We start from the raw sequence: 14,698 nt of genomic DNA, 5'->3' as shown, positions 1-14,698 counted from the left end.
CAGTGCTTCACATATGGAAGGCAAATTCTCCACCAACTGAGCTACAACCCCAGCCCAATAAATTCTTTAATTTTACTTCATCTGAGTGAATTTTATTTCACTTTCTTTTCTGAAAGTAATTTGGGCTGGGGGCTGGGGATATAGCTCAGTTGGTAGAGCGCTTGCTTTGCGTGCACAAGGCCTTGGGTTCACTCCCCATGCACCACCAAAATAAATAAATAAAAGTTGGGCTGGATATTTAATTCATGATTGACATTTACTTTGTTTTGCTTGTTTTTCTGAGATAGGGTATCCCCACCAGCTGGGATTACAGGGTTACCACATGCCTGGCTAACTTTCAGCATCTGTCACTTTCTCTGGCCCCCATGGTTTCTGAGGAGAAACCCACCGTCATTCAAGATGGTTTCCCATTAAGTAATATACCATTTGTTCCGGCTGCTTTCAAGATTTCTTGTTTTGTTCTTAGAAGGTTGATTTCTTGGTGTGGATTTGATTTCATCCTGTTCAGGATTCACTCAGCTTCATGAATCCACATCTTTTTACCAAATATGGGAAATTTCTCTCTTCAGTTACTCTTTCAGCTCCCTTCTTTTTTGGGACTCTGTGTGTGTGTGTTTGTGTGTGTGTGTGTGTGTGTGTTGCTGGGGACTGAGCCCAAGGCCTTGTGTATGCTAGACAAGCACTCTACCAACTGAGCCACATCCCCAGCCGTCTTTAGGGACTTTGATAGTATATTAGGTCTTTTGCTATTATCTCATAAGCCCCATGACATTTGTTCTTTGTTGCAGGGAAGGAGGGGGGGTCTGTGTTTTCTGCTCAGATTAAGCAAATCCTATTGTTCTGTCCTCATATTTACTTATTCTATCTTCTATCATTTCCACTGTAGTATTCAGGCCAGGAAGTTTTTAAAGCTTATCATTGCACATTTTAATTTAATGTTTTTGTTTATCTCTAAATTCTGTATATTTGTAGGTATTTTCTATTGTTCCAAGAGAATTTATAATTGGTTTTATGATGGAGAATTCCAGCATTCAGTTTATCTCACTAGTGGTCAGTTGATTGCTTTTTCTCATTTAAGTTGTTCTCCTGGTTCTCGTTATGATGAGTGACTTTTGCTTAGTGTCCTGGACACCCTAGTTAGGAGACTGTGGATGCCTTTTTAATCAGGCAGCACTGTGTTTAGGTCTAGCATTACAGGTGCAGCTGAGGGGCTATGGTGTCTCTTTGGTCTGCCTGTGAAAATGGAAGGAAGTGTCCACAGGCTAGGGAACCTAGAGCTATCAGAGGCTGAACTGTGCCTGGCTGGGCACTCACTCTGTTGGGCTCCTTTCAGCAAGACGAGTGTTTCTGGTTGCTCAGAGTCTCAGGCCCTCTCAGGTCCCTGAAGGCCAAAGAGGCTTCAGGGGGCTGGTGCTTGTGGTTGTAGAATTGCTTTTGCAGGTGCTGTCTAGCCACCCTGGAGCCTCTGAATAGGGGACCGGGGTCTCAGGCCTGCAGAATCAGGGCTTCCCAGGCTTGGCTGCTTGTTGTGGCAGTCTACAAATATTTGGGGGGGCTTTATTCTGGGACAGCTTGCTTGTAAGATTTTTGGATGGAACCAGCACAGCCTGTAGGGTTAATTTTCCTGTTACTGAGCCAGTACCTTGAGTGCTCTACCCAAAGCACTGACTTTCCACTCTAGCTCATGGGAATGTGGACTCTCCTGGCCCTGTGTGAGCTCCAAGTGTCATGTTCTCTGCTCCTTTGGGTGGTGCTCTTCCAATCTCAGTGTTCTCAGGAGCATACCTAGGACCTCTGCAGCCTGTCTGGTGTGGCTCTCTGCCCCTGGAGCCCCAGCTCTCTCGGCTTCTCCAGTGCCATCATAACAGGGAGCTGCTGCTTTCCACCTGGGTGCCCTTTCAGAGCTAGGACCTGGTAAGTCTCACCCACTAATCACTGTCCTGCACTGCCTGATGTTCAGAATCTAAAAACTTCTCTATTGCCCCCAGGTTTTTGCTGATCTCAGGAAAGTAAATCCAGTCTTGTTACTCACATTGCAAGCACTAGTACCCTGTTCTTTATCTTTCTTCTGATGGCTTGTCAGATTCCTTCTGCAGTCAGGGGAAAACCCTTTAGTTTGTCTCCATATCACTGATCTATTTTCTGTGTCAATCCTGTCCATTCAGATGTGGGCTTCATTGTTATTTCCTCTTCCAGCTCCTTTTCTGTATTTCATTTTTACCTTTGTAGCCTATTTTCTACTTGTGACTTAGTTAACTGAGTCAAAGACGCAGCTTGCTGTTTTCCTAAATGTGATTTTCTTCCCCAAGTTTTTTTGATCCTATACTTCATTTGTTATCTTTATCCTTAAGAGTGTCCTGGAGGGGCTGGGGATGTGGCTCAAGCGGTAGCACGCTCGCCTGGCATGCGTGCGGCCCGGGTTCGATCCTCAGCACCACATACAAACAAAGATGTTGTGTCTGCCGAGAACTAAAATAAATAAATAAATAAAAAAAAAGAGTGTCCTGGAGATTCTTTCTTTCTGCAGTATTTCTTCATAGGCCCTTATGCAAGCAATACGCTCTGCCCAGACCTGGCACCTGTCTTCTGATGGAAGGGTAGCTAGCTCAGTTAGGGGGCAGCAAATGCCCTGAGTGACTTACTGCCTGGGCTGGTGAGGGTGCCTACTTCTCTGGATGACTCTTTGAACAGCCTGCCTCTGACATACTTTTCTACATTTACTCATTAATGGCCTACCCAGCCATGCAGATAGAAGGTCCATATTCCAGGCGTGGACCGACCTGGGAAGAGTGGGAATACATATGTAAGAAGTGCAGTCCCTGGCATCTGTGCTTTGGGAAACCTGGGGGGCGGGAGGTTCCTCAGAAGTGGCCACCTGCTGTAAGAGCAGAAAGAAGTCACAGTAGTGGCACCACAGGAACTGAATCTGGGATGAGCCCCAAGAAGGAAGCCAAGTGTCTCAGCAGAGTGGACATCATCCCAGGGCAAGAAAGCACTACTTTGAGGCCAGGGACCTTGGGTCAGTAGCTGGCGAAAATAAGGCTAGCAAGAGTGGACAGAGGTCTGATTACAAGATGAAGAAGATGGACAGAGGTGTTTTAGAAACCTTTCTGGAAGGCAGGGAGGGTCTGGGGAGTCCCCAAACCCCCAGCATGTTTTGGCCTCACCCAGATGTTGGGTAAGGGCTTCCTCCAATGACTGCATTTTCTGTCACACATTCTTACTGGTCTGGCAAGGCCCACAGCAAGTGCCATGGGGCCATGGAGACAGAACACAATCCGACTTGTGGCTGAAACCCTTCAAACAGGGAATAAGGCTATTTACCTACAGTGCCGCACCCAGCTATGCATGGCCAGGGGAAGGAAGAACACAGTGAGGCCACTGAAGTTGGAACACTTTTTTTTTTAAAGAGAGAGATGTTTGAGGATTAAATGAACTCTAAATAGGGCAAAGGGGAAAAGGGGAGGGAGGGGGCATAGGAATAGGAAATACAGTGGAATGCAATGCTCATCATTACCCTAGTACATGTATGAAGACATGAAAAATATGACTCTACTTTGTGTACAACCAGATATGAAAAATTGTGCTCTGTATGTCTAATATGAATTATAATGCATTCTGTTGTCATAGAACAAAATTTAAAAAAAAAGTTAAAAATAAATAAAAAAGCCTTCCACTGATGGGCCACCCCCCCCCCCCCAAAAAAAAAAAAAAAAAGAGAGACTTTTGAGAATACCCATGACGGGAACGAGACCAGACGGCCTTCTAGCACCATGCACAGCACAGCAGTCAGGATGGGAACTCCAGCGAGGCTGGACACTGAGGGGCGAAAACCCAACATAGAGCAGAGCAAGGTGGTCGCAGGAGGCCTGCCAGGCGCTCCACTGTCACCAGACCAGAGAATAAAATGCCCCATGTGAGCTGTGGACCAAGGCTTGAAGGAACCTATATGAAGCCCTCAGCCGCTACAGCTGCCACCTCAGCTGGAGACTGGTGCCTGCCTGTGTCTGAGGCCTGGTTCCCAGGGAGTCTCTCCTCTGGCAAGGGGAGGTTTTGGAACAAGCACTGTCATTTCCAAGCAGCCCTACTGAAAGCTAAAAAACAGTGCATTTACTGGAAGAACTCTGGATCTATGAATTTGACAATGAAAATTAATGAGCCCACCTCTGAGCTTTCTCAGGAGAGGATGCAGTTGTTTTTATAACTCAATGCGAATAAACGCACAGTCTCAACAAATCCAACACTCCCAGCAAAGGCTTTTTGAAGGACTTTTTTTTTAATAAATGTTTTTCCCACTCAATAAATCAATTCTGTAACCCATGACCCAGCACAAGAAGGCAACAGCGATGGGTGGTATGACTCCTCCGAGCTGGCCTCCCTAAGCTGTCAAGGTATTTTTTCCTCAGGGCAGGGCAATAGGAAGGGCGGATTCACAGGTTTTCTCATTTTTCAAGTTCTTTGACGAAAGAATGGTAAACATTTTACTAAGACTGTATTTTAGCATTTTACTTAGCACATTTTATGAAGAATAGTGAAATTATAAACAAATCTGTTTCCAAGATGGAACATTTTTAAATGGATAAAGATGAGAACACCCTTGGAATGGATAGATGGTACGCAGCTGAGAAAGTCTCTGCTTGGAGACTATAATTGGCGGCCTAACACTTCTTGGAATTTTTACATGAAAAATAATTGCTTGATTTTATTATTTGTTAAATGTCTCATGTGCATAGGAATTTGTGATTTATTTTTAAACCTCTTGGGAAGGAAGGGAGTTTCTGCTCTGAGGAAGTGCTCCTGCTGGTGCAGTGTGTAGGGGAGACCTAAGGAGAGACATGAGCCTCCCAGGACAGGCCCACCCACAAGTCATTCCTTCTAAGAGTGCTTGAAAAACACGCAGCTTGCACATCAAACTCTAAGTAGAGTCACAGAGACCCTGCAGAACACAGCCAGGAACAGGAGTTAGGAAACAAAGATCTGGATGTCCAAAAGCTACATGTCCCCAAGGGCCTGCCACTTCAATCCACGTCTCGGGTGAGCCTCTAGGATTCCCATCCATGGCAGATCAGAAATTCACTATTACTAGTTGGTTGGGGGCATGTGGACCAGGGCCAGAAATGTGGCTTTGGCCTGAGAGTGGGGAGGAACCTCAAGATGCCAATAAGTCTGAAAGCCAGGGTCACAGTCACCAGCAGGTCCCAGGGAACTCACTGGCCAAGCACCCAGCACAGCACGAACTACTCACTGCCATGAGCTGAGACTGGGTATATTCTTTAGAGGTGGGGGAGGGCAAAATATCTCTGAAGGATTTCTACTGGGCAGGATGAAATGACTCAACCATCTGAAACGTCAGTTTTAAAGAAAAAGTCTGACAGTAAGCAAAGTGTTTTCCTATTGTGCAAATACCGTGAAGTCAGAACTAACAACTGACATGGCTTTCACTGTGGTCCCTTCCTACCCTGGGCATGTCTCCAAGAAACAATGAGCACTGGCACCAGTTCCCCCACAGAAGCACTCTCATGAGAGCATCCCTACCCACAATGCCTACCCTTCCTGCTCTGCACCCAGATGTGTGGCATGTTAGCCAGGGTCCACTCTCAAGTCTAAGGGTAAAATCCTGACGCTGACCTGCTGGATCTCCACCAGAGGTTAACCAAACAATCAGACATTCTGTAATTAAGAAAAGTCAAGTAAACCCCATAGATGGCAGACAGGGGCAACTCCAAAGGAGAAAGCTAGCAGTTAAACCTGAGTGTTAGACAGAAAATGAAATCAGACAAACATTTATTTTGCATTTGATTCTACTGGTTCAGATGTCTGAACGCTGGAATGAAGCCACCTGCCTCTCTTCAGGGCTCCTCCTCTGGAGCGCATTAAGCTGTCCACGTGTGGCACATGCTGCTGCTGAGCCATGACCCTCCAAGGCCTCGGAGGCTCACCCCAGATAGGCCCCAGAACCACAGCAACTCAGAGACGGCCACAGTACAGTCCCAAGAGTCCAGACACTGTCTGGGCTGATTCCCTCCTGAGTATCTGTCCTGTCTTGGGACAGTAAAAGCCTGGCTCTGACAAGCAGGGCCTGGCTGACACTCAAGTGACCACTCAGGACCACCATGCCCCTCCCAGCCTGCTTCCTCTGGGCAATGTGTGAGAAAGGGCTCCCTGCCTTTTTATTTTTATCATCCAGATGTGGCTTCAAAGGGCTCTAAAATGTCCTTGCCACATCTGAATTGGAAAGCAAGAGCTGGTATTTAGGAGCCAGATTCCAGCTCATTTGGACAGAATGAGTGATGTCTTTCGTCATTACTTTGTATTTCTCTTCAATAGTTGCTTGACCCAACATCTATCTGCTCTATACAATGAAAATACAAACTAAATGAGAATAGAAAAAAATAATTAAAGCATTAAATTGTACAAATTACAAATCTGTTCCAAAATATACTTACATTAAATAAAATACGCATTTCAGTAAGATCTACAGTGAATGACTGTGCTCTGGGAAGCCTCACATCTGGGCAGGGCCAGCATTTGCGGGAGAAGCTAAGAGAATGTGCATCCAACCACAGTGTGCCATAGTTTCTTATTGTCAATCTGCAAATGACACTGGATACCCATCTGCTGGGGAAGGGGAAGCAAGCGCTAGCCTCAATGCTGAGCCCATTACTACTTCCCAAGAGTCTCACCGACAGCCTAGACAGCACAGTTTCAGAAAAGTGAACATGTTAAGGGAGGCAGACAACTCTTTAGAGGCCCAAACACGTTTCCTGCTGTATTTATGCTGCATTCCCCGCCTACGGTGGGCGGTCAGGAGGATGGTCTTCTTCAGGACAAGGTCACAGGACTGGGACAATCCCGTGGGATTGAGGGAGCGTGAGGACAGGGAGGAGGGCTACCTCGTGCTGCTTCACACTAGAGACAAACTGTGACACACAGTCCATGGGCCTGCAATCATCTCCTCTTATCATCTGGCATAACGCTTGATGTAGTCATCCACCTTATTCCGGAAGTCCTCCTGTGGAGAAGAGAGAGAGTGTGCATGACTGAGGGAAGCAACGCTTCAGAGTCAGATGCCCCAGAGGGAAAGCCCCTGTAAGAGGCCTGGCTCACGACACTGCCTTCTGTGCTGGGGTGGGCAGAGACATCTGCAAACCCTGATCCCACCTGGCCCACAAGCCAAGACTCCCTTGACCACAAACACAAGCATCAGCTGCTGCTCTTGGGGCCCTTGTTTCCAGATCTGCCTTCCAGAGTGGCTTTCCTGGACCTTCTGCCCACTTAAAACATGCTTATCTTTCATGGCCCACAAGTAGCCTAGCCCCAGCCTCAGGGTGACTGCACTGCCCAGAGGAAAGGTGGGTATGCTATGAAGTGCAAACTTCACACACAAGAAGCAGAGTCCACCTGGATGCCTAGGCATTTCAGGTGATAGTAGTGGGACTTGCATGGCCAGAATGACAGGAAAGCTTCAGATGTCTCTAGACCCACACGGCTGCCCTTACAATCCATAGGAGGCCCACATGCCAGGTCATCTCAAGCACCCTGGCCAGATGGCACGCCCCTGCCCCCCCCGCCCCGCCCCACCCCGGGGTTTAATGCTTCCTCATCCACAGTGAGAACAGACCCCAGCCCCACTGCCAGCTGCTCAAGTGTGGGCCACATTCAGTGACAGCAACTTTACCAGCTCAGTTCCATTATGCTTTTCCCTTCCCCATGGGTGTAGATGCTTTGTTTCAAAATAAATAGTCTTCTTCAAGGGACATAGGCACCCATCTACACTGCTAGCAGGCCAGGCACAGTCACAGCCACAGCCACAGAAAACAACCAGGTGAAAGCTACTCGAATTAAGGATGCATATCATCCTTGACCCAGTGACCCAGTTCTAGGACTCCCTTCTGTTGATATAAAACCACCAGTATTTCAGGTTGTATTTACAAAGGATATTTACTGAATTACTGTTCCTAGTTGGAAAAAAAAAACTTCACAGGGAACACCAGCGAATGGTTTTTTAAAAATATGGTAGAGTCACTTCATAGAACATAAGGCAGCTTCTGAAATGAATGAGTGCTGGTTGATGCATTAATTGGGAGGGAAAAAGTTAATTAAGGACAAAAAGGAATAGAAGATTAAGAGTAAGAAACAAGATCCACAATTCTGGGAAAAGGTCAAGCCCCATGTGTATGCATGAAAAAGCTCAGCAAAGGCTATGTGAGGTGGAGACAGCCTGCAAGAGCCCAGCAGTGGGGTCTACTGCTACCCGTTGCCGATGTGCCTGTGCTGTTAAACAAGGAGTCGCTGCCTGTTACTAACACTCAATTTTACTAGGAAACCCCATCTAATAAAAACCACTTCTCTATGTAGGCAAACGCTTTCCCAAGGTCACACAAGTTTTCTGTAACACATTATATATATATATATATATAAATTGCTTTAACTTCCAGTCTTGCATTCCACCACTCTCAATTTCTCATTTGTGCAATCAAGAGATGGTAGTAATTAGGGCTGGGATGTAGCTCACAGGTAAAGCACTTGCCTTGCATGTGCGAAGCCCTGGGTTTGATCCCTAGTTTCAAAAAAGAAAAGAGCAATAACTAAAGCCCAAAGCTGACCATTTTTGTATCAAGCATAATGGAAAGTGTTGTGTCGTTAAACTTACTTCATGCCTCTGACAACCCGTGAATAAAATGCCAACATTTCCTTGTCTTACAGAGAAAACATGCCCAAGGAGCACGTTTGGCAAGTGGTGTGTCGTTCAAACCCAGAACCTGTGTTCTGAGCCACCACTGATGGGGCTCACCACGATGTTGAGTTCATCACACAGACATTTTGTTATTATTTATGTGGGTGTGGCGGGGGGTAATGCGAATGGAACTCTGATACACCACTACTGAGCTACATATTGCTAAGTTGACCAGGCTGGCCTCACAATTGGGATCTTCCTGCCTCAGCCTCCCAAGCTGATAAAATTATAGGTGTGCACCATCACACTCAAATCACATGACATTTTAAAAACATTTTATTGATTTTTTAGTTTTGTAGTACTAGGGATTGTACCCAGGAATACTTTACCACTGAACTACACTCCTAGCCCTTTATTTTTTTTATTTTGAAGTAAGGTCTTGCTAAGTTTCCCAGGCTGGCTTTGAACTTGCAATCCTCCTGCCTCAGCCTCCTGCGTCACCAAGCACCTGGGATTGCAGGTGTGCACTGCAGTACCAGCTCTCACAAGACAAGTTAGTAGATATTTTTTTTAAAAACTAAGAAGGGAAAACTTCAGCAGATTAATGTAAAATTCTGGAGAGGATTCACTCCTTGGTTGGAAGGACTGAGCTGCAAGGTGGCACACTAGGTTTCAGAGGTGTGGTGGGGTCCTGTTTCTTAAACTGATGCCTGAGGATCATTTTATATCAGCTGCAAATGCACACTGTGTTCTCTCACATATGTTATTCCATACTTTGAAAAAAACTGAGTTACTGTCAAGCTTCTGTTGGAGATAAAGTTATTTTTGCATTTGTTAAATTATTATATTATGCTATTACTTTGATCTGTACATAGAAGTCCCCAGGCTAGCTGTCGATATCAGGCTTTTATAAAAAGGCCATAATTATAAGCTGAGACAATGGTGGGGGGGGGCAGTATTGGGGATTAAACCCAGAGGCACCTTACCACTGAGCAACATCCCAGCCCTTTTTATTTTTCATCTTAAGACAGGGTCTTATTAAGTTGCTGAGGACCTCACTAACTTGCTGAGGTTGGCTCCAACTTACAGTCCTCCTGACTTAGCAAAATTACAGATGTGTGCCACCATGCCCAGCAAGGCAACTTTTTTTATTAAAATATGTTGAAATCCACGAAATCCACATAAGTCGGATTCAGATCAGGAGAAAATAAATACTTAGAATTTGAATCAAAGCTAAAATCTTAATTATCTATGAATATCAGTGAGAAAAAATATAACCAAACTTAAATAAGCCATTAAAATTTACTTTGAACTTTAAAAAGAACACTCAAATCATGAAACCTAAAAACTGGATGGGCATCTTTCTGCTTCACAGAGATTTCAGTGAATTTGATGTTAGATGAATTAGAAACTTCTACAACTTTTGAATACCTTTTGGGGAACCATCTGTCAAATCCTAGTGGCTTTTACGGTCCAGTACAAGACTATTACTGAGTTGTGTGTGTGTGTGGGGGGCAGTTCTGATCTAGCTCATCCTCTTTTAATGTCACCTTTGGTTAGGTGCTTGTTGGTTTCCTGGACTTACCTACCAAACAGCAAGCCTCATAAGAGCAGGGAATGCAAATTGCTCTCCACCTGCTTAGGCATGATCAGCAGCAGGGAGGGGAGGCAAGCGAAACAGAGGGAGCTCAGGTTAATGAGACGCCTGTCAGTGTCCTCGTGGTTTTGCCAGAGCAGGAAAACTTCACACATGGAAGCAGGTACCTGGGAAGCAAGTGCCACTGGGGAGGCTAAGCTCAGGGTCTGCTGGCCATGGGTCTTATCAGCCTGTGAGCAGCAGTGAGGCTCTCAAGGTGTGGTGCTCTAGTCACTGAGGAAGTTCTAGCCTGGCCTCAACAGAGGGTGGTCCAACAGGAGATCAGGTGCAAGACTTACCGTCATCAGGTTACTAAGAAAAGAATCAGAGAACACCTAGGGCCTGAAAGCCTGGACTCTGGAAGAAAAAGGCTGAAGCACAATCACTTAGCTCCTGACCTTGGGCCTTCCAATCCCCCAACAAGGGGTTTCTGACCCTCTGCCAGGAGCAGAGTGAGGGCCCTTCAAGACCAGGCAGCCCCTTGAGTAGGGCACATAAGTATGACAGGGCCGATCAGAGCAACCCTTTAAAGAGGGAAGTGGTCCTGCACACTAATTGACATGTGTCCCTCTGGATCCAGGCGCTACTCAAGCCTGCTGGGAAGAACAAAGGTGGAGGATGCCAATGAACTCTGCACACTACAGGCATGCCTGGCTCTCTCTCCTTTATCCAGGAGATGCACGGTCAGGCCCTACTACTGCAAAGATACTGTCTACTTTTCACCAACAATGAATTGGCCCTTGTACACACGATGATATTGTTTTCTTAGGTTAATTCCCTAGAAGAGCAGGAGACAAGTCCAAGGGTAAAAACAAGTCACAGGGAGACCATGTGGCTGCAGGACCTGGAAGAGCTGTACAAACACGCACCCTCCAGCTAAGAGCCTGCTCGGGCCCACCCGCTCCCAGCACTGCTTCAGTGTTGGCCATCTGACAGCAACCCGCTGCACCTCGTGGTGTTTCTGTGCCTTTTCCTGGTCACCAGTAAGGCTGAGCATCTGCTTCTCCTGTGAATCACCATGTGTGATGCTACTCATTTTTCCAGGGGCAGTGCCCATCTTTTGCATGAGTGATAAGTATGATTTACACACAGAAATCTTTCGTCTTTCAATACTGTGCTTATGTGTTTTTAGTTTTAACATGGTTCAACTGGGCAATGTTCTATTAAGGTTCCTGGCTTTTGTCTCAGGCTGCCACCTGCTAGCTGCTGCCATACTTTGCTAATAATCTGGTTTCCCAAAAGACACCACAAGGGTAGGATTTCCTATCCTGGTCCCAATTCTAACAGAAGCAGGAGACACCCACGGAAGCAGAGTGAAGCGAGTCCCCTGGAGTCAGAGGGCTGTGAGCAGGGGAAGCTGAGAGGGGCTCACACCTGCAACTAGGGACTTCAGATTCTAAGGTTTCGATGCTTAAAGGAAACATACTTTAAAAGTCATGCCTGGACATAAAATGTAAGCTTAACTATCTATCAAAATAAGACTGGCAAGAAAGGAAACAGCACACATAAAAATTGATTGGGCCAGTGGGCACGGACTGCACTTTTGAGCCAGAAAAGGTCTAAAAGGTTTCCCAGTAGCTCAGAGCCACATACATTCTGTTTCCTTCCAAAGTGGTAAATGTTTACTGAGAGGAAAGAGGAGTGGGAGAAAAGGACAGGGAGGCCATGACCAAGAACAGTCTCCAACCAAAGCATTTCATACTACCCAAGATATGTGCTCGGAAAACGCACACTGCCTCCTTTCCTAGCACAGTAGAATATGAGCACAGAATACTTAGCCTGCCCAAGTCCCACGGCTGCCAGAGGTGGTTCTCCAGTTAAATCCACTTGGTCTGAACAATTAACATCACTGCCTTACTAAGAAAAGGAGATGATATGCAGAAAAAGAAAGTCCAAATGATAAATTTACTTCAAAAACAAAAAGTAAAAAAACCTAATCCACAGATCTTCTCCAGTTCTCTCCCTTAGAGACCATCACCCTTTGAAGGGGCACAAGCCCTCACTTTGTGCCACTGGAAGAATGAGACACACAGGGCCACATGCTTATAGGGAAGCTGTCACTTCAGAAGGGCTCCTACATGTATCACATCCATTCTGGGGACTGAACCCCTCAAGAGTGCTCTACCACTGAGTTGTACCCCAAGTCTTTTTCTTTTTCTGAGTCAGGGTCTTGCTAACTAGTGGTCCTCCTGCCTCAGTCTCTGGAGTACGTAGGAATACAGGCAATCACCACTGCACCCCACTTATCAAGCCCATTCTGGTACAGAGTACATCCAAGGCAAGCACTGAGGACAGCTTAGCCTGTCACCTACACTTTTTCTCCTGGGCTTCATTAATCATATTTTCCCTTCTTGCTAAAATCAGCAACATCCAGGGAATGTGACCTCTCACTAAGGGAGGTGGCAGAAGGGCAGTGGCCTCCAATAGGTACATCCCGTACTGAAGGCCAGCAGGGCTTTGGCCACAAAATGCAGTGCAAGGATGCCATCTGCAGACACAGTTGGAAGACAAGGCTTGGAAGCAGCTGTTTCAGTGAACCCCAGACCTTTCCTACTCTTGGCCAAGCTTCAAGGTCTCCTCTGAGAGGAGATGTGACGCAAAGAGACCAGCACTCACCCAGTGTCCAGGAGAGCATGAGAGGGAGAAGGCTCACCTTAGACATATTTCCCCTGTCTCCGTGATGTTGGGGTGCCAGATCCTGGTCAAGCATTTCACTCTGGGAGGCTGCAACATAAAGAGAGAGAGATGTCACCACAACAACCTCTCTAGGTCACACCTGTGGCCCAAGCCTTTCCACGTCCCCATCTGGCCATAATTTCAAGGCTTGCCCAACATGTAGGCTAACTTTCCAGGCTTAACTCAACCCTGAATGCTGTCCCAGTTGCCTAGGCAGGACAAGTGCTCCTCTCATGAGTCTAACCACACCTCTCTACAAGGGCCATGTCCTGAGGGCCCTGGACACAGGGCTGTGGAGCCAGAGTCTGCAGTACATTCCAGGGAAAGTTCCCATGCCCTCCTGGCCGCAGCTCAACAGACTCTTTTGAGTACCAAGCTGCTGAGCCACAGCTGAACGTCACTGCTCCTCACAAGACCAGCCGGTTACCCTGGCTGCGTGCTTCTGAAGGTGCTAACGCTACGTACATTTTCCTAAAGAATAGTCCCAGTCCACTTAAAGAGGGGGAAGAACGAAGAGGCCCATGGGCATGAAAGGTACCAACATCATTCACAACTTGGCATGTTAGAATAAAGTTCTTCTCTCTATTTTAAAAGTAAATCACACTCGTAATTAAAGGGAGAACAAAAATGAAAGGAAAAACACTTATTTATATAATATTATATGCATAATTACATAAATGAAGTTAAGTTTCCTTTCACTTGTTTTTATAATTGTACACACTCACAAAATAATTCCACCCAGAAATAATCTCCACTCACAGCTAATGCACTCTTCTAGGCCTCAGACACACATAGGTGTGTGTGCACAGCATTTTTCTTCACAGGAGTGGGAACACGTGCTGCATCTCTTTCTATCCCAGCGACCACCTCAGGCGACCTTCCTGCATTCCTGATGTCTAACAACACTGCTGGGCGGTAGGCAGGTTCCCACCCCCACTCCAAGCCATTCCACACCAGTGCTTATATCTTTGCTCACATCCTTGTAGGAAATAACTCCTCAGGATGAAGGCCTGAGAGCGACACTGCTCGGGAATCCTGGCTCTCATGCAGTGCTTTGTGTCCTTCAGGAAGCCAAGTCGCCTCCCACGCAGGGAGGCAGAGGGGCCCTCCTGCAGTCCCCTGTGGCTGGTATGTAGTAAGCATCCGGGCACAGTCTCATCAGAATCTCATCTCATAAAGGATCAACCATTTGTCAAATGGGGTGACATGCTCCCTGCTTGTCATTTAGTATTCAATTTTATTTATGCTGCTTTCTGAGGTGTGAAAGGTTTTTCTTTTAATCTTTGGGATCAAAATTTCTCTTCTGATATCATACTTAAAATGCCTTTCACCATCCAAATACTCTCCTTTTACTTTTTCTAATACTCACAGTTTCACTTTTATTGTATAACAAACACTGTTTTCTACCTGATACCAAAACCACAAAATCATGTGATTAAATCCACTGTGCAAACTTACATGTCTGAGGGTGAAAGAATTTAGGTTGAGTTTAAATACATTTCACATGCTCTCCTTTGTTTTCTGCAAATAAGTGGGAATGCATTTAAACGTGTCGTGTCTGGAATAAAGCTGACTTGATGTTTACTTCCAATAAGGTGTTTAGGCTGAGGAGGAGGGTCAGAGCTGCACCCCTCCACACAGCTGGATAGAGCCACAGTCTGGGGTGGGACAGAAAGGAGTGGCCAGCTTGACGCTCTTCCAGACCAAGC

The 14,698-nt window shown here is 46.2% G+C and overlaps 1 protein-coding gene across 2 annotated transcripts in view; it reads right to left on the bottom strand.

Annotated features, from left to right (window-relative positions):
* Positions 1 to 1,667: 1,667 nt before the first annotated feature.
* Ube2f (ubiquitin conjugating enzyme E2 F (putative)) overlaps positions 1,668 to 14,698 on the bottom strand; it is a 57,647-nt gene continuing 44,616 nt past the window's right edge. The window contains exon 6 of one of the 2 annotated variants that reach the window (XM_048808852.1): positions 1,668 to 1,763. In XM_048808852.1, coding sequence (XP_048664809.1) covers positions 1,683 to 1,763 — 81 coding nt within the window. In that variant the 3' untranslated portion in view covers positions 1,668 to 1,682. Of the gene's footprint in view, positions 1,764 to 9,079; positions 13,038 to 14,698 lie in introns of those variants that run through there. The other variant, XM_015481649.2, reaches the window with a different exon arrangement.

Source organism: Marmota marmota, unplaced genomic scaffold (genome assembly GCF_001458135.2).
Source record: "Marmota marmota marmota unplaced genomic scaffold, marMar, whole genome shotgun sequence".
Taxonomy (NCBI): domain Eukaryota; kingdom Metazoa; phylum Chordata; class Mammalia; order Rodentia; family Sciuridae; genus Marmota; species Marmota marmota.
This window is presented reverse-complemented; position numbering and strand designations above follow the sequence as displayed.